The sequence below is a fragment of the Micromesistius poutassou genome (genome assembly GCF_964030765.1).
Source record: "Micromesistius poutassou genome assembly, chromosome: 5".
Taxonomy (NCBI): domain Eukaryota; kingdom Metazoa; phylum Chordata; class Actinopteri; order Gadiformes; family Gadidae; genus Micromesistius; species Micromesistius poutassou.
Window position 1 is genome coordinate 680,782 of NC_140275.1, and position 15,000 is coordinate 695,781.

A 15,000-nucleotide genomic window follows, 5' to 3' on the forward strand; every position below is an offset into this window, starting at 1 on the left:
TCACACCGGCCTCCACCGTCGACTGCGCCTGCGTATCAATCTGAGCATCAGCATACGTTTAACGTGTGTGCGAGTTGTGTGTGTGTGTGTGTGTGTGATTTTCTTTTGTCGTTGCCATGGAAGCTGGAGGAGAAAGGTCTCCTGGCCATCGCTCCGCACGCCAGTTCCCCCTCCCGTACCTTCAAGCCCGAGTTCTTGCGCATACGTAGGCGTCCCATCCACATGTCCGTCAGCAGCATCTGGCTGCACGTGTGAGCGATGAAGTCGCGGTGCTTGGCCGCTACCGCCAGCTGCAGACAGGTGGCGTTGCTCCAGTTCTTCAGCTCGTACGTGAGCAGCTTCATGGCCATCTGCTCGTCCTGCTTGTAGGACTGGTCCAGAAGCTCCACAGCCAGCTGGGCGAACTCTCTGTCAAGGGCACCACCACCGGACAGGAGGGTAGGGGGGGGGGGGAACGGGGGCACAGATACACAAGCAGAGAGATCCATGACATGTTGATGTAACAGGGGGTTTGGGAATCAGGCAAAGAATATGGTGAACTATCTGTGTATATTGATACATATAAGGGAGGATGCTGTACCCATACAAATACCAATGTCCAAATCACAAGTTCAAACTATTCAATACTCGGAGTACTAATGAACCGATGGCAAGTGCGAGCACAACCAGGCTGGTGCCTTGTACGGGTTAATGCGGTATGACCATGAGAGGACACCGTGCATTGACTTGATTGGCTTCTGATGATCTCCGACATCCAGGACGTGGCTCGCTATGTTCAGCTATGAGGTGAGTGAGTAATGACCACATGAAACACAAACACACCTGATCATACCTGCTACACAAGAGACCCGCATGGAAAAATACTGTTGACGTTATTGACACCATAGAAATGCCGTTATAGTGTGTGAATGTGCATGGGTAGGATGGGTGGCTGCTAAATGTTTATTATGTGCAATATATGCCTCAAATTAAAATGTATTTCCATTTTATCTGTAGGTGATTACATTCATCTCACGTGTTATTAACTGACTGTGCTGTTTGTCCTTACACTGCTCTATGTATGTCATGCAGTCAACCTTGTGGCTGGAGTTGTGCTATACAGGTCAGACTGCAGCTGAGAAACTAGGTAGGTATATATTTATGTGTGTGTGAATGTGTATGTGCATGAGTGTTTGCGTGTGTATGTGTGTGTGTGTGTGGTGTGTGGTTAGTTTGTGTGCACGTGCCAGCCTATATGGGCTGAGCGCTGTGGTCAGAAGTTGTTCCAGTCTAGACTCCCAGCACAACTCTTCATTAATCATTCAGCGGGGGGAACTTTACCGCTCTGTAGGCCTGGATATATCTTATCTACTCTCATCTGAAAGCTAAAGCACAGTACTCTCTGTGATCACATGATCAGACGGATAGGGGGAGAGAGGTAGGGTGCACGTGTCTGGTGTACGTATGCATAATGTCAGCATAAGCTGATTGCTTTCACGTGAGATTAGCATAAAGCACATGGGCTCTGGGAACGTGTGTATTTGGAGAATAAGGCGGTGAGCAGACTGTTGTTGCAGCAGTAACTACACCGTCTCCCCCTGTGGCCATGTTCCCTAGCAGCGGGACACAGTCAATATATTGAAGTTTGTGTTTTGCAACAAATCAGTCTGACCTCGGCTGGGCTGCGATCCTCACATACAGGCTTGGCATTACATCGTTATCATTACATAAAGAACGTATAACTGAGTGAGGACATTGCTGTCTTCGCTTGGTTAGAAGTAAAGCAAAAACATCTTCCCCTTCGAGAGAAGCCTCCGATCTACTTCGATCGCTCCGTCGACTCCCTACACTTTCCTCGAGGTCCACCATGTTTGTTTATTCTGCGGCCGACCGGCCCTGTCCGTGTGGCCCGGGCGGACCGAGGGGACCAGCACTGAGTGAACTCTGAAGACCCCACCTGGAGTTGTGGTTGAGCTCCTGGGAGATGTCGTCCACCATGTCGTTCTCCGACGCCTCGTGGGCCATGGCCTTGCACAGCTTGCAGGCCACCAGGGCCTTGGCCATGGCCTCCTCGCCGTGCTGCCAGAAGAAGAGCGCCATCTTCTGGCGCTTCATGAGCACGGCCCACACCATGAGCTCGTGGAAGGGGAAGGGGAAGTGGTTGATCTCCGGGTCGTCCAGGTCGATGTCCACCTCCTCCTCCCGCTTGCGGGTCGTCTTCTGCCGGCCCCGGCGGATCGGCATGTCGTCCTAGCGGAAAGCCGGGATAAGTGACGGAGGCTGGGTTAGGCTGAGGGCGGTCTGGGGACTGGGTTGGGCTGAGGGCAGGCTGGGGACTGGGTTGGGCTGAGAGAGAGGTCTGGGGACTGGGTTAGGCTGAGGGCAGGCTGGGGGCTGGGTTGGGCTGAGAGAGAGGTCTGGGGACTGGGTTGGGCTGAGGGCAGGCTGGGGACTGGGTTGGGCTGAGGGCGGTCTGGGGACTGGGTTGGGCTGAGGGCGGTCTGGGGGCTGGGTTAGGCTGAGGGCGGTCTGGGGGCTGGGTTGGGCTGAGGGCGGTCTGGGGGCTGGGTTGGGCTGAGAGAGAGGTCTGTGGACTGGGTTAGGCTGAGGGCGGTCTGGGGGCTGGGTTGGGCTGAGGGCGGTCTGGGGGCTGGGTTGGGCTGAGGGCAGGCTGGGGACTGGGTTGGGCTGAGGGCGGTCTGGGGACTGGGTTGGGCTGAGGGCAGGCTGGGGACTGGGTTGGGCTGAGGGCGGTCTGGGGACTGGGTTGGGCAGAGGGGAGGCTGGGGACTGGGTTGGGCTGAGGGCAGGCTGGGGACTGGGTTGGGCTGAGGGCAGGCTGGGGACTGGGTTGGGCTGAGGGCAGGCTGGGGACTGGGTTGGGCTGAGGGCAGGCTGGGGACTGGGTCGTAAACTGACACTGAGATAGCTACTTAGCAACCGAGTACACAGAGTAAACCGAAAGGGAAAACAGAGTCAAATAACCTGACACTAATAAATGAACTAAATTGCTTCATAATACAAAGAATAATTATACAAAGATTATCATCAAGATAATTATTATGATACTGGTTTGAAGCCTTTTCACATTCTAATTAAACTATTTTCTTATTCAAATTAAATAAGCAACATGAATTATGAAAGGACGGCGTTGTTCATTGATACACGGGTAAGGGAGTAAATGGCTTTGAACCATTGCGAAAATATAACAAAGTTAACAAGCCACTACTCAACAAACTATAATGACAACGACATGTCATTCAAATCAGTCAGATCCAGGGTGGAGTTCTCTGGCCACGGTGGGCCTGTTTATGAACTAATGGCGCTGCAGACTAGCTCTATGTTCCTCAGGAGATATCTGCTGTCAGCTTGTACCACTAATGCCACAGTGATACTGATGATAGGTTCCTCTGAGGAACAATCACACAGACAACTGAGGAACGGGTTGGTGAAAAGCTTTCCCAGCATTTCTTTTTGATCCCTGACAACTGACATTATAATTTGTGAACTCTCGTAGAACATGTTGAAAAGTAATTGCAACCTTGGTCGTTTTGGGAAAAAACAAGAAGGGTATTTGACATTTGAGAAGCGCAACATCTATTTATTTTACAGTTAATGGCAGTCACTTGTAAGTTTAGAGATTAACTCAAGACTTAGAAGGACTGCCAGAGGAGGAAGAGGGTTAGGCAGATTTGAAAGAGGCATAAGGGTAGTAATGGACAGGTATGCACACACACACACAAACACACACACACACACACAAAAGACACATGTTTTGACAGAGCAGGTCAGACAAACGCTTCAACAGAAAGGAAAGACAAATGTTTCAGAGATAAATTGCAATCACACGCCGTGATTCCAGCTCTTATAATTCTGGCAGTTTTCCTTACTGTGTGTGTATACTGTGTTAGACCACACAACGAGCATACAGATCATGAAGCCATGTTGGATCACTGATTATCTATCGGGCTGGATCAAGCGGCGTGCTCCGCGGGGGTCATTACCTGAGTCGTACACACGCCGTTAAAACACGCCTCTGGAGTCAACACTTATGCATGTGGTCGTAAACCTTCCACACTCATGTCCCCTCCAACTAGGCAATGTGTCGGGTAAAGATTTCAATGTATGAGAAGAACTTGCAGGGTGTGATATGTCAAACACGGCTCAAGTTCTACCATTCATTCACACACCTTACAGAGTGAGGTGTGTGTGTGTTGGTGTGTGACATGGTGTTAGTGTGTGGCATACACCTTACAGATTAAGGTGTATGCCACACACACACACACACACACAGTGCTTAATGTCCAGAGCTGTTTTAACGCGTTTGACGCTCCGGTCATGACGAGACGGGCACTTTGTAGACGAAAGACAAGAACAACACTGACCAAACGATATAGCCGCCATGGTATTGACACTCACCTCCATCCCCAGCAGTTTCAGCGCTTTGGGCTGGAAAAGCGACAAACAAGAACATACACAGAACAAGAGCTGGTCGGGTGGGGTTGATAAGAGAGAGCAACTGACGGACAGACTGACATGCCGATGCCTACAGCCGGGACAGCCTTATACACAGTGCGCTCGTCACCATCTTCTTCCCATACTTATCTTGTACATTTCAATGTCTGTGCTGCTTTCTACACCGGTGGCGTTTGTGTATCCGAAAGAGCACTCTGCAGACATTAGGGATTTGGCTTCTCCCCTGTTCGACATGCGCACGGTGGCTATGTAGAACCAGTGCTCTGGTAACTGTGTTGAGGCAGGAGGCGTGTATGAATTATGTATTCATGAGCCATCATCTGAGAGGATAAAAATAGCACAGGTCTCCTGTAGGGATGTTGATATTCACATCAATTTCAAGGCTTTGTTTTTAGTGCACGTGTGTGTGTGTGTGTGTGTGTGTGATAGAGAGTGAGAGAGAGAGAGAGCGAGAGTGAGAGAGAAAGCGAGAGCGAGAGTGAGAGAGAGAGAAAGCGAGAGTGAGAACGAGAGTGAGAGTGAGAGAGAGAGAGAGAAAGAGAGAAGAGAGAGAGAGAGAGAGAAAGGTAGTGTGGGAGAACTAACATGGACCCATTTCATCTATAAAGAGGTGGATAATAAACTCCAATTATTTGAGGGGACTCTCGCTCTCTTTGTGCATCTCTCCATCACTTTTTTTTCTTAATTTTCCTCCCCACTTAGCGTACCCTCCTGCTGTCCCTCCCCCACACACTCACACACGATCGCATGCACAAGCGTGTGGACGCCCACACGCACGTTGTGCACACACACACACACACACACACACACACACACACGCACAGACACGCACACACACACGCACACACACACACACACACGCACAAACACAGTGCAGTGTCGAGCAGAGATACAATGTCCCGGACACAGCTGTGCACAATTCTATTTCCATCACATGTGTGGCAGTGTGGGGTGGCGTAAGGGAATCAGACGCTGCAGCCAAAGAACATCACATGAGAGCATATCAAAGATATACCCAAAAACGGTTCCATCGTTAGAGGGCTGGCGAATGGAGAATTATGTGATTACGTAAGTCACGGTTCAAAGCTTAAATCAACAAGAAATGTACGATTCATCACGGTGCACAGCGGCGTCACTGATGAATAATAATGAATGAATCTGATTCCGATGTGAGTGAGATAGTTCTGTCAGCGATCAATGTGGAGCCAGAGGAACCAGATGCTCCAGCTTTAGCAGCTGCGGTGTTTGTTACTTTTTGGTGTTTGTGTTTTCAGGGGAAAGGCAGACAATATGCTCAGGAAAACCTTGGTTCTCACAAGCCTGACATCCACTGTTTATTGAAAGTGCAATCTGTCCATTTGAGTGTCAAAGTTTCGCTGCTGTGCACCGTTTCCAAAATACCAAATAAACCTTGCTTGCAGAATTTGGTACAGCCTCTAAAGCTGTACCCCTTACGATACAAATTATGTGCAAGCCGGCACCCAATTATATCCAATATGTCAAACATATTCAGTCTGTGTATGTCCACATAATGTGAGCAGAAAGAGAAACATAACGCGGTACAGTATGAATATATTCATGGCTATTTTACTTGAAACATGAATATCTTTGTTGCGCTTGAATCAATACGAATTGCCATGGTACGTTGGGACAGTGAGAACAATGATGGGATTAAGATGATCCACCTACTCTCTTGGGTCCAAACAGATTGTGGTACAGAGTTCTGAACCTCTTCCTAGTGTAGTTGCAGCGGTAGGCTCCGCCCATTAGGTATTCGATCACCAGGCCGATGTCGATGAGGCTGATGCGGTAGTCCGGGGGCAGGTTACCCTGGAACATGAACACACACCTCGTCAGATCAGCCCGGGCAATCGATTGAACAGACAAAACACAAACTCAAAAGGTAAACCACACGCACCATACACACTCACACAAACACACGCACACACACACACACACACACACACCAAAATCCACACAAGTTTTTGTTTGTTTTTTTGGCTATGAAAGAAATCATGATTAGCGGATTCACCTTGAAGTAGATCCAACTGAACCCTGGGTATTCTCGCTTGGAAAGAGCACACAAGGTCAGTGAGTATGCTGCGTCGTATGCAGTGGACACTAGGACCATGGGGAATGATACAACACACAGAACCCCTGGGAGAAGACCTCTCATCTCTCTCTCTCTCTCTCTCTCTCTGTTTGGTCCTGAATTGAGACCTCACATTTCCAGAGCGGTTGCGTTGGGATCTTTACATTTGGATGCTGTTAAAGGTGTTCCGCTCGCCCTGATATTCATTTCAAACCACTCGTTCCTTTTCCTGAGACCTCTGTACAAAAGAGTGGCTGACTGAACTCGTCATTGCATCACGATAGGCAGTGGAAATCAAATCGTATCTAATATTATCTGTGTGGGGATAACGTGGTGAAGGGAAGGAAAGACTGCAAGCCGGGGTTCAAGATGAGGGTATCTCTATGTGTGGGGGAAAGGATGTGCTTTACAGTGAGGGAAAGAACAAGATCTTGTCAGAGAGGTTCAGTGCAGTTTGGGGTGTCGGGATAAAAGGGGATACAAGAAAAAAGGGGAAATGAAGAAATGAAGTAAGAGAATAAAGGAGAGTGAATATTAATCCTAAAGGAGGTGGGGGCAAGGCGGAGGGGAAGATGAACAGATAACAACTCTATAAGAGGTGGAGGAAGATCAGCTGTGACTGGAAACACATTGCCTCTTCCCCTCTCTAGACACCGACCACCACCACAATTGAACCATTATGACGCCACCACAGCCATAGTCACCTAACATGCACCCAGAATGCCTAGAACCCCCCCAACCCCCCCAACCCAGCCCATCCACACTTACAACTAGCTTGCCTTAATGAAGCACAGACTCGGTACAGACTCAGTGAAGTACGGTCTGGATGTCTCAATTGAAAGGCGTGTAATTGTTGTATTTTTTGCTGTGTTTTCCTTCAGAGAAGTGGCTCGGAGTGGCCACATATCGTTCTATATACGGCAACTAATTAAAACAGGAATCCCTCCCGTCTCTGTGTGGATGTGTAAGTGTTTCGCTGATTATGGTTCCACATTCACGCAACGCAATGACCGCACAGACGCTTCGACCCAGTCATGAACCTTTATGGTTCTGTGTCGGGTTTTAGTGAGCGGACCAATCACAGCCCTTGCGGCTGCGTCGCCTCGACGGAAGGTTACAATTTTCGGGAGGCGCACGCCAGGCCCTTGCGGTGGACGCAAGGAGGGTCCGCAAGGACGTGAGGGGTCCGTAACCCCCTTGCGTTGCGCGAACGTGGGACCATAATCAGCCCTTAAGGCATGCTGCGTATGTACAGATGCCCCTGGCCCCGTTGAACTCCCTGTCACGGTGATTGCCGTCCTGTACTGTGCTGTGACTGCCAGGTCATTCTCAGCGTGAACAGACTCCCACTCACCTGACGCCCTGAGACCTGACAACTCTAACATGGTCCAGTGTCGCTGTGGTGTGACTGACAGTAATGACCTGTACACTGCGCTGTATGAACTGCGCTGTAGCTCAGGTATTGCTACACACGTCTCTGGTCTCATGCTGTTTCTTGGGAATGTCACTGTAGATATTTATTAGCTTCCATTGTAGCATTCCCGTTAACACATTTGCAGGGAGTTAAGTTAACTCATCTTATCTTTCTTGCTGAAAGCCTTTCTAAAAAACATATATACATACAACATACATATATACGTATATACATAAATATATATATATATATATATATATATATAGTACCATAATCAGGAACTACAAAAAGTCTCTATTAATAGCTTCCAAAAGTGAAAATATTGTGTTGTGATTAATAAGTAGATTGTATTGGATCTGGATCTGGTTAACATTTGACTTTATAGAGAAATCCTATCCCTGGCAATGGTAATGAATCCAATACCATCTGGGTCTTTTGCTTGTCAGCAACATGAAGAAGTAATAGTATTAGTCCACACTACTCCTCACACATTAAGACATCATGTCCCTACTTTGAGATAAACACATACAAACCACAAATGGCTTTGACCCATGACAATGATCCAGCTTGTGTTTTCTATTTGGGAAGAGAGTGGTAACGAGTGGATGTGGTGGTTGTGTATAGGTTTAGCCTCGGGGGGAAGCTCTGGAATAGTATCTGAATCACACCGGGACACTATCAACATAACACTCACAACTTCACTAGAGAATACTTGCAGCGAGCACACGTCCATGGGGATCAGTGGCTCCATCGCTGTGCAGATATGCAACGCTTTCCAACGTTTTGGTTGCCAGAAACAATCCCCTCCATACCAGCGCGAGACCCAACTCATGGGTTCCTCTATTGCAGTGACACCAAGTGGCCATCTCAATTCTAAACAGCTGCTGGGTCGGGGGAGGGGGGGGGGGGGGGGGTAGGGGGGGGACTGAATGCAGGATTCCACATTCACGATGGGTGGAACAATGAAGGCTTACACCAGCCAGCCTCCATGGGAGCGGGCTGTGCGGTGTCACAACACGCAGTAATTAATGGACCCATCTCCACGTTAATGGTGGTCACCCTAACCTCGCCACGCCGCCCCTCACACAGTGTGCCGCTGCCCGCCGAGGGCTCAGGATGTGCACATGCGCTGGGTTTAGAAACCATCCTGACGCACAGCAGCAGCACAGACTGGAGTAGGAGTCAGCACAGTCGGGCCCCGCAGGGTTGTTTTGAAATGATGCAAGCTTCACATGATCATCTGAAACACTTTCACTGTACATCGCCGAATATATATAGATATATATTTTAATATATACGCGACAATTGTATATATGCATCAAGGTTGAAACGGAGATCCGACAGTGAATAATGTGAACAGCGATACATGGGACTTCATGGGGTTTCAGTCCAGTGCCGTCGGTTGGTGTGTGATGGCTTTTGTCTTGTTGATGAGACGGCATCTGTGGTGCTTTTTGCACTACAAGGGTAGCGAGCATGTTCATGCATTAGAGGGGGGGGAGCGAGAGGGGAGAAGCCGCTAACACGTCGAGTGTTACACAGCCACGGCAGCCGGCAGCTTCTGCTGAAAGACGAGAGCCAGTCTCTATGTGCCATCAGCACACACACACACACACACAAGAAGGTTTAAGCACACACACACACACACACACAGTCTACTAAACACACACACACACACACACACACAGTCTACTAAACACACACACACACACACACACACACACACACACAGGTATACGCACACACACACACACACACACAGTCTACTAAACACACACACACACACACACACACACACAGGTATACGCACACACACACACACACACACAAGAAGGTTTAAGCACACACACAGGTATACGCACACACACACACAAGAAGGTTTAAGCACACACACACACACACAGTCTACTAAACACACACACACACACACACACACAGGTATACGCGCACACACACACACAAGAAGGTTTAAGCACACACACACACACACAAGAAGGTTTAAGCACACACACACACACACACACACACACACAGGTATACGCACACACACACACACACACACACACACAAGAAGGTTTAAGCACACACACACACACACACACACACACACGGTCTACTAAACACACACACACACACAGGTATACGCACACACACACACACACACAAGAAGGTTTAAGCACACACACACACACACACACACACACACACACACACACACACACACACAGTCTACTAAACACACACACACACACACAGGCATACGCACACACAGTCTACTAAACACACACACACACACACAGGCATACGCACTCGCACAAACACGCACACATCCCAGCCAAAGGCACAAGACACATGATACACCCATCTGTAAATGTCTCCCGCCAAAACTTTACACATTCTGCACACGCACTTGAAGCGCACTTACCCTATTTACACTAGGTACACACACACACTCACACACACACACACACACACACACACACATGCTCACACACACACACATACAGACGGACCATTCTACTTTCGCGCACACACAGAAGAAGCCGATGGTCGTGTGGTCTTTGTGTGTCTACACAGCCACAGCTACAGCATGGGCACTGCGGTGGCATGGCGGCGGTCCTACCTTTTTGACATCTCTGACGAGGTGGGAGAGGGTGTTGGAGGGTCCGTGTCTCTGGAGGAACAAGAACAGGCCGCGTCAGAACAGACCCAGGCCTTCCAACAGAACCCAACTCGGCTCCGACAGAACAGAACTCAGCTCAATGTAGACCCAGGCCGTCTATCCAGCAGAAGGGTACACAGAGGCCGACGGGAATCAAACCCAGTACCGGAGCCATCCGGCACGGAGTAAAACACCACCACCAGCACACCACCACTCTGCCTCTACTCGTCACCTCCCAATAGGAAACAACGTTCGCCATGTTCTGCCGTGATAAGAGACATCATGAGGAGGCAAGTCATATACCAGCGCGTTGAGATGTGTATTTAAGGGGCTTGCGTGGCTTAATGAAGTGAGCACTAACAGAGGCCAGCGTGCAGAGCGCTCTGATTGGAGTGTGTGCAGCCACACTCTATTACAGGCCCTATTCCAGGTCCCCACCCCCAGCCCGCCCCCGGTCGGCGTAGAGCTTATGGAGTTCATGGATCCCATCGTCGGGACATAGACTATCTTAGACAGCGCGCCGTCCGTTGCCCTGAACTCTCTTGTAAGACACGGCACACGATGTAATTGCTAAGCGCCCCGCCCGGTTTGTCTCGCTGCTCCGGCGCTCTGCCCTCTGTCTCACTAATGCGAGGCCGGTAGGGAGCCTCATCCAGTGCTTTCTCCAGGGTGCTCTCCGTTTGTATACATCAGCGCTTCTCTTTAAGCTAAAAAGGCCAATTTCTTTCATTTTTTTCTTATGGATTTGATGTTATCGACGCTTTGTCTTTGGTTCAGTTTGTTTCGTTTGAAACTTGTACGGTGCTACCCTCACCGTTAGCAACGGAACGGAAAGAGTGTTGGATGGTTCGTGTCTCTGAGGGAACAACAACAGACCACGTCTATCAGAACACAAATAAGCAGAATCATATATATATATCAGAACAGAACCAGGGTCCACGGAGACCCACAGCGCCTAACAGAACAGAGAGCTCAGAGCTCCAGCACTCCAGTTTATAAACAAGCAGCACAGCGAACAGTTTCTGTCATTCACCGCCTTCGCTTTTTGCCAAAGCGACTTACAGGTTAAGCTGAGAGCAATCCAAGCACACAACGTCAATAGTGCAGTTCAGAGGTGCTTGATGCCCAGGTTTGTGTGTGTGAGTGCAGAGATGTGTGGAGAGGAGTGTAGAGTGTGTGCGTGTGTGTGTATATGTGTGTGTGTGTGTGTGTGTGTGTGTGTGTGTGTGTGTGTGTGTGTGTGTGTGTGTGTGTGTGTCTGTATGTCTATCTGTGTGTGTGTGTGTGTATGTGTGTATGTTTATCTGTGTGTGTGTGTGTGTGTGTGTGTGTGTGTGTGTGTGTGTGTGTGTCTGTATGTCTATCTGTGTGTATGTATGTGTGTATGTCTATCTGTGTGTGTGTGTGTGTGTGTGTGTGTGTGTGTGTGTGTGTGTGTGTGTGTGTGTGTGTGTGTGTGTGTGTGTGTGTGTGTGTGTAAGTCTATCCGTGTGTGTGTGTGTGTGTGTGTGTGTGTGTGTGTGTGTGTGTAAGTCTATCCGTGTGTGTGTGTGTGTGTGTGTGTGAGTCTATCCGTGTGTGTGTGTGTGTGTGTGTGTGTGTGTGTGTGTGTGTGTGTGTAAGTCTATCCGTGTGTGTGTGTATGTGTGTGTGTGTGTATTTGTGTGTGTGTAAGTCTATCCGTGTGTGTGTGTGTGTGTGTGTGTGTGTGTGTGTGTGTGTGAGTCTATCCGTGTGTGTGTGTATGTGTGTGTGTGTGTGTGTGTGTGTGTGTGTGTGTATGTGTGTGTGTGTGTGTGTGTGTGTGTAAGTCTATCCGTGTGTGCGTGTGTGCGTCTCATTACCGTGTTGTAGAGCTCCTCCAGGCGGGACAGGGTGAGGAAGCGGTGCATGCTGACTCCGTTCTCGATCAGCAGCTTGACAAAGTCCACCCGGTCGAGCACCAGGGCGTCCAGCATGGACTGCTCCAGTGAGCCCACCTGCAAGCACGCCACAGCGCGGGACACACGCACACGTCAGCCAGTAGCACCGCTGTGTTTACAGGAGCTGAGGCCTAACTGTGTGTTCACACCGCACTTCGCGTGATTGTTGCCGTTTGCGACTCCCGGAGCTCTATATCTATATATAATATATAAATATCTATATCATATAATATATACGATATATATAATATCATGGCACAAAGCGGTGTGCGCCTCCGGATTATATTATTAACCCATAAACGACGGGCATTCCGACGTCTCTCCCTCTTCCACAACAGGTACAGACACACATCTCGGCCATGGTTGATGAGAATGAATTGGCATGAATGACCGTTGGCAGGCAAAAAATAAATAAAAAAGACAAAATTCGCCCCGCGACACGTTAAGTGCACACAAATAAGCACACATTAAGCACAGCGACAGATTCCGCTGAGTCGCGCTACAACATTCGCTGAGTCGCGCGACTCGGCGACATTTGTGTCTTTTGGTGTGAACGCACAGTTAGACTGCAGCGCCAGAACGAAGAGGGGAATAAACAGTATTAATAGACTGTAAGAGTCTCACAGTATTCAAACAGTAACACATCACACCTTTAACTATTGTGCCAAACACAACCCTGTTCCAAACGCTTTTCACTGCTTAGTAATAACTGGCATTTGATGTACCTTTATTTTTTTTTCTTTTGCATTTTGGGTGACTAAGGGGGGCACCCAATGCAAACCTACTTAAAGGCAACGTAAGAGATATCTTCATCACTGTTAATTGGTCAGAAACAGTAATATTGGTCTCCAAGAATTATATGGAAGTAAAATAAAAGAAAAAATTAAACCATTGCCCCGGTGCCCAACGGTACATGGCCCAATACCGTTCGCGGCCCGGTGGTTGAGAACCACTGTTCTAGATAGATTAATAACATACACTTACAGTAGCTATGGGAATAATAGCAATAATTAATGTATGCACAGTTATATTACAATACCCTGCTTCGGTTGGCATATAAAATGGCAAAGATGATGAGGAGGAAAGATATTTGAATAAAAATCAACTCATAAGAAACCCTCATAGGAAATATACAGAAGAGGAAGCTGTGTGCCTGAGAGTGCTTACTGGCCACTGCTGTCCGTAGATGAAGATCTGGCTGCGGGCGATGTCCACCCTGTTCCAGGCCAGAGCCAGACTCAGCTGGTCCGGGGCCGATGCGTTAGCACCTGGGAGAGACAAGAACCGACGGAGGGATGGAGGTTATGGACTGTTGGTAATGAGCCCCGGTTTGAGAGGCTCATTATTGTTAGTGCACTGTCCTGTCCTCTTGGTGGTGGTTACGACACTACACTAAAGAGTATGTTTTTTTCTCCTCCTTTCATCTCGATTTAGTTGGTTCCTCACGGCGTAGTCAGGACTTGGGATGTTTGCACAGGGTGGAGACTAAGTGGATTAATTTTAGATGCTGCAGCCACTGGGGGCAACTGAAAATGTCCTCAAATGGGGACAGTGAAGGGCTTGCACTATCCGTAAATTAACAAAGCCGACCCAGAGTCAGAATAGCACAATATTTTGTGTCTAAAAAACCTTGGCCCCAGAGAAATGATTTGTTAAACAATTTCAAGCTAATTAGTAGTATTGAAGCTACATTACTATTAAAGCTTTAATCTGTTGTTGGGATTTGAGCAGCTTAAAACCTCAACAAATACACATTTAACCTCAATAAATACACACTAAGATGCCCTCCTGTATTATCTAGTCACTTAAGAGTAACTTTTACGTAAGCCACCCTTACAGTGAACACAGGCACTTCAACAGCAGGTTGCTCCAGGATACAAAAGGTTACTCTGAGGACGATGGGAATCGTCAACACATGACACATGAACACATGAACCATGCAACACAGAGTTAAACACCAGCACTGGTACTACACTTTTCTGCCTCTGCTCATCATCTCCTCATTTTAATCAACAAACACCATATTCCAATATTAACTGAGGTTCACCTTATCCCAATATTAACTGAGGCTCAACATATCCCAATATGACTCAACGTTCACCTTATCACAATAACAGACGTTTTCCATACTCCAATATTAATCAACCATCACCACATTCCAACATGAATCCACGTTCCTCATTCTCATTTTGTAATGAATAAGTGAAAGCGTAAGGTGGCCCATTGTGTGTGGTTGAGATGTGTATTTAAGAGGTTTGCATGGCTTAATGAAGAGAGCACTGACAGAGGCCCATCGGAGCGAGCAGAGCGCTCTAATGGCAGAGTGTGTGTGTCCTTAAAGGCAGGGCAGCCGTACTCTAAGGCCTGGTGTGTCTCGTCCCTGTGTCTCTCTGTCACGATGCTGGTTTGCAGTACTAGCAGCCTCTTTCTCTAGGGAGACAGCCCTAATCCGTGG

At 48.3% G+C, this 15,000-nt stretch overlaps 1 protein-coding gene across 1 annotated transcript in view; it reads right to left on the minus strand.

The window, feature by feature from the left end:
• trpm3 (transient receptor potential cation channel, subfamily M, member 3) overlaps positions 1–15,000 on the minus strand; it is a gene marked incomplete at both ends in the record, with an annotated part of 39,892 nt that overhangs the window by 18,123 nt on the left and 6,769 nt on the right. Inside the window, 8 exon segments of the mRNA XM_084468875.1 lie at positions 180–408; positions 1,937–2,229; positions 4,399–4,428; positions 6,145–6,285; positions 6,488–6,523; positions 10,585–10,635; positions 12,468–12,602; positions 13,713–13,813. Of these exon segments, the coding sequence (XP_084325001.1) occupies positions 180–408; positions 1,937–2,229; positions 4,399–4,428; positions 6,145–6,285; positions 6,488–6,523; positions 10,585–10,635; positions 12,468–12,602; positions 13,713–13,813 (1,016 nt within the window).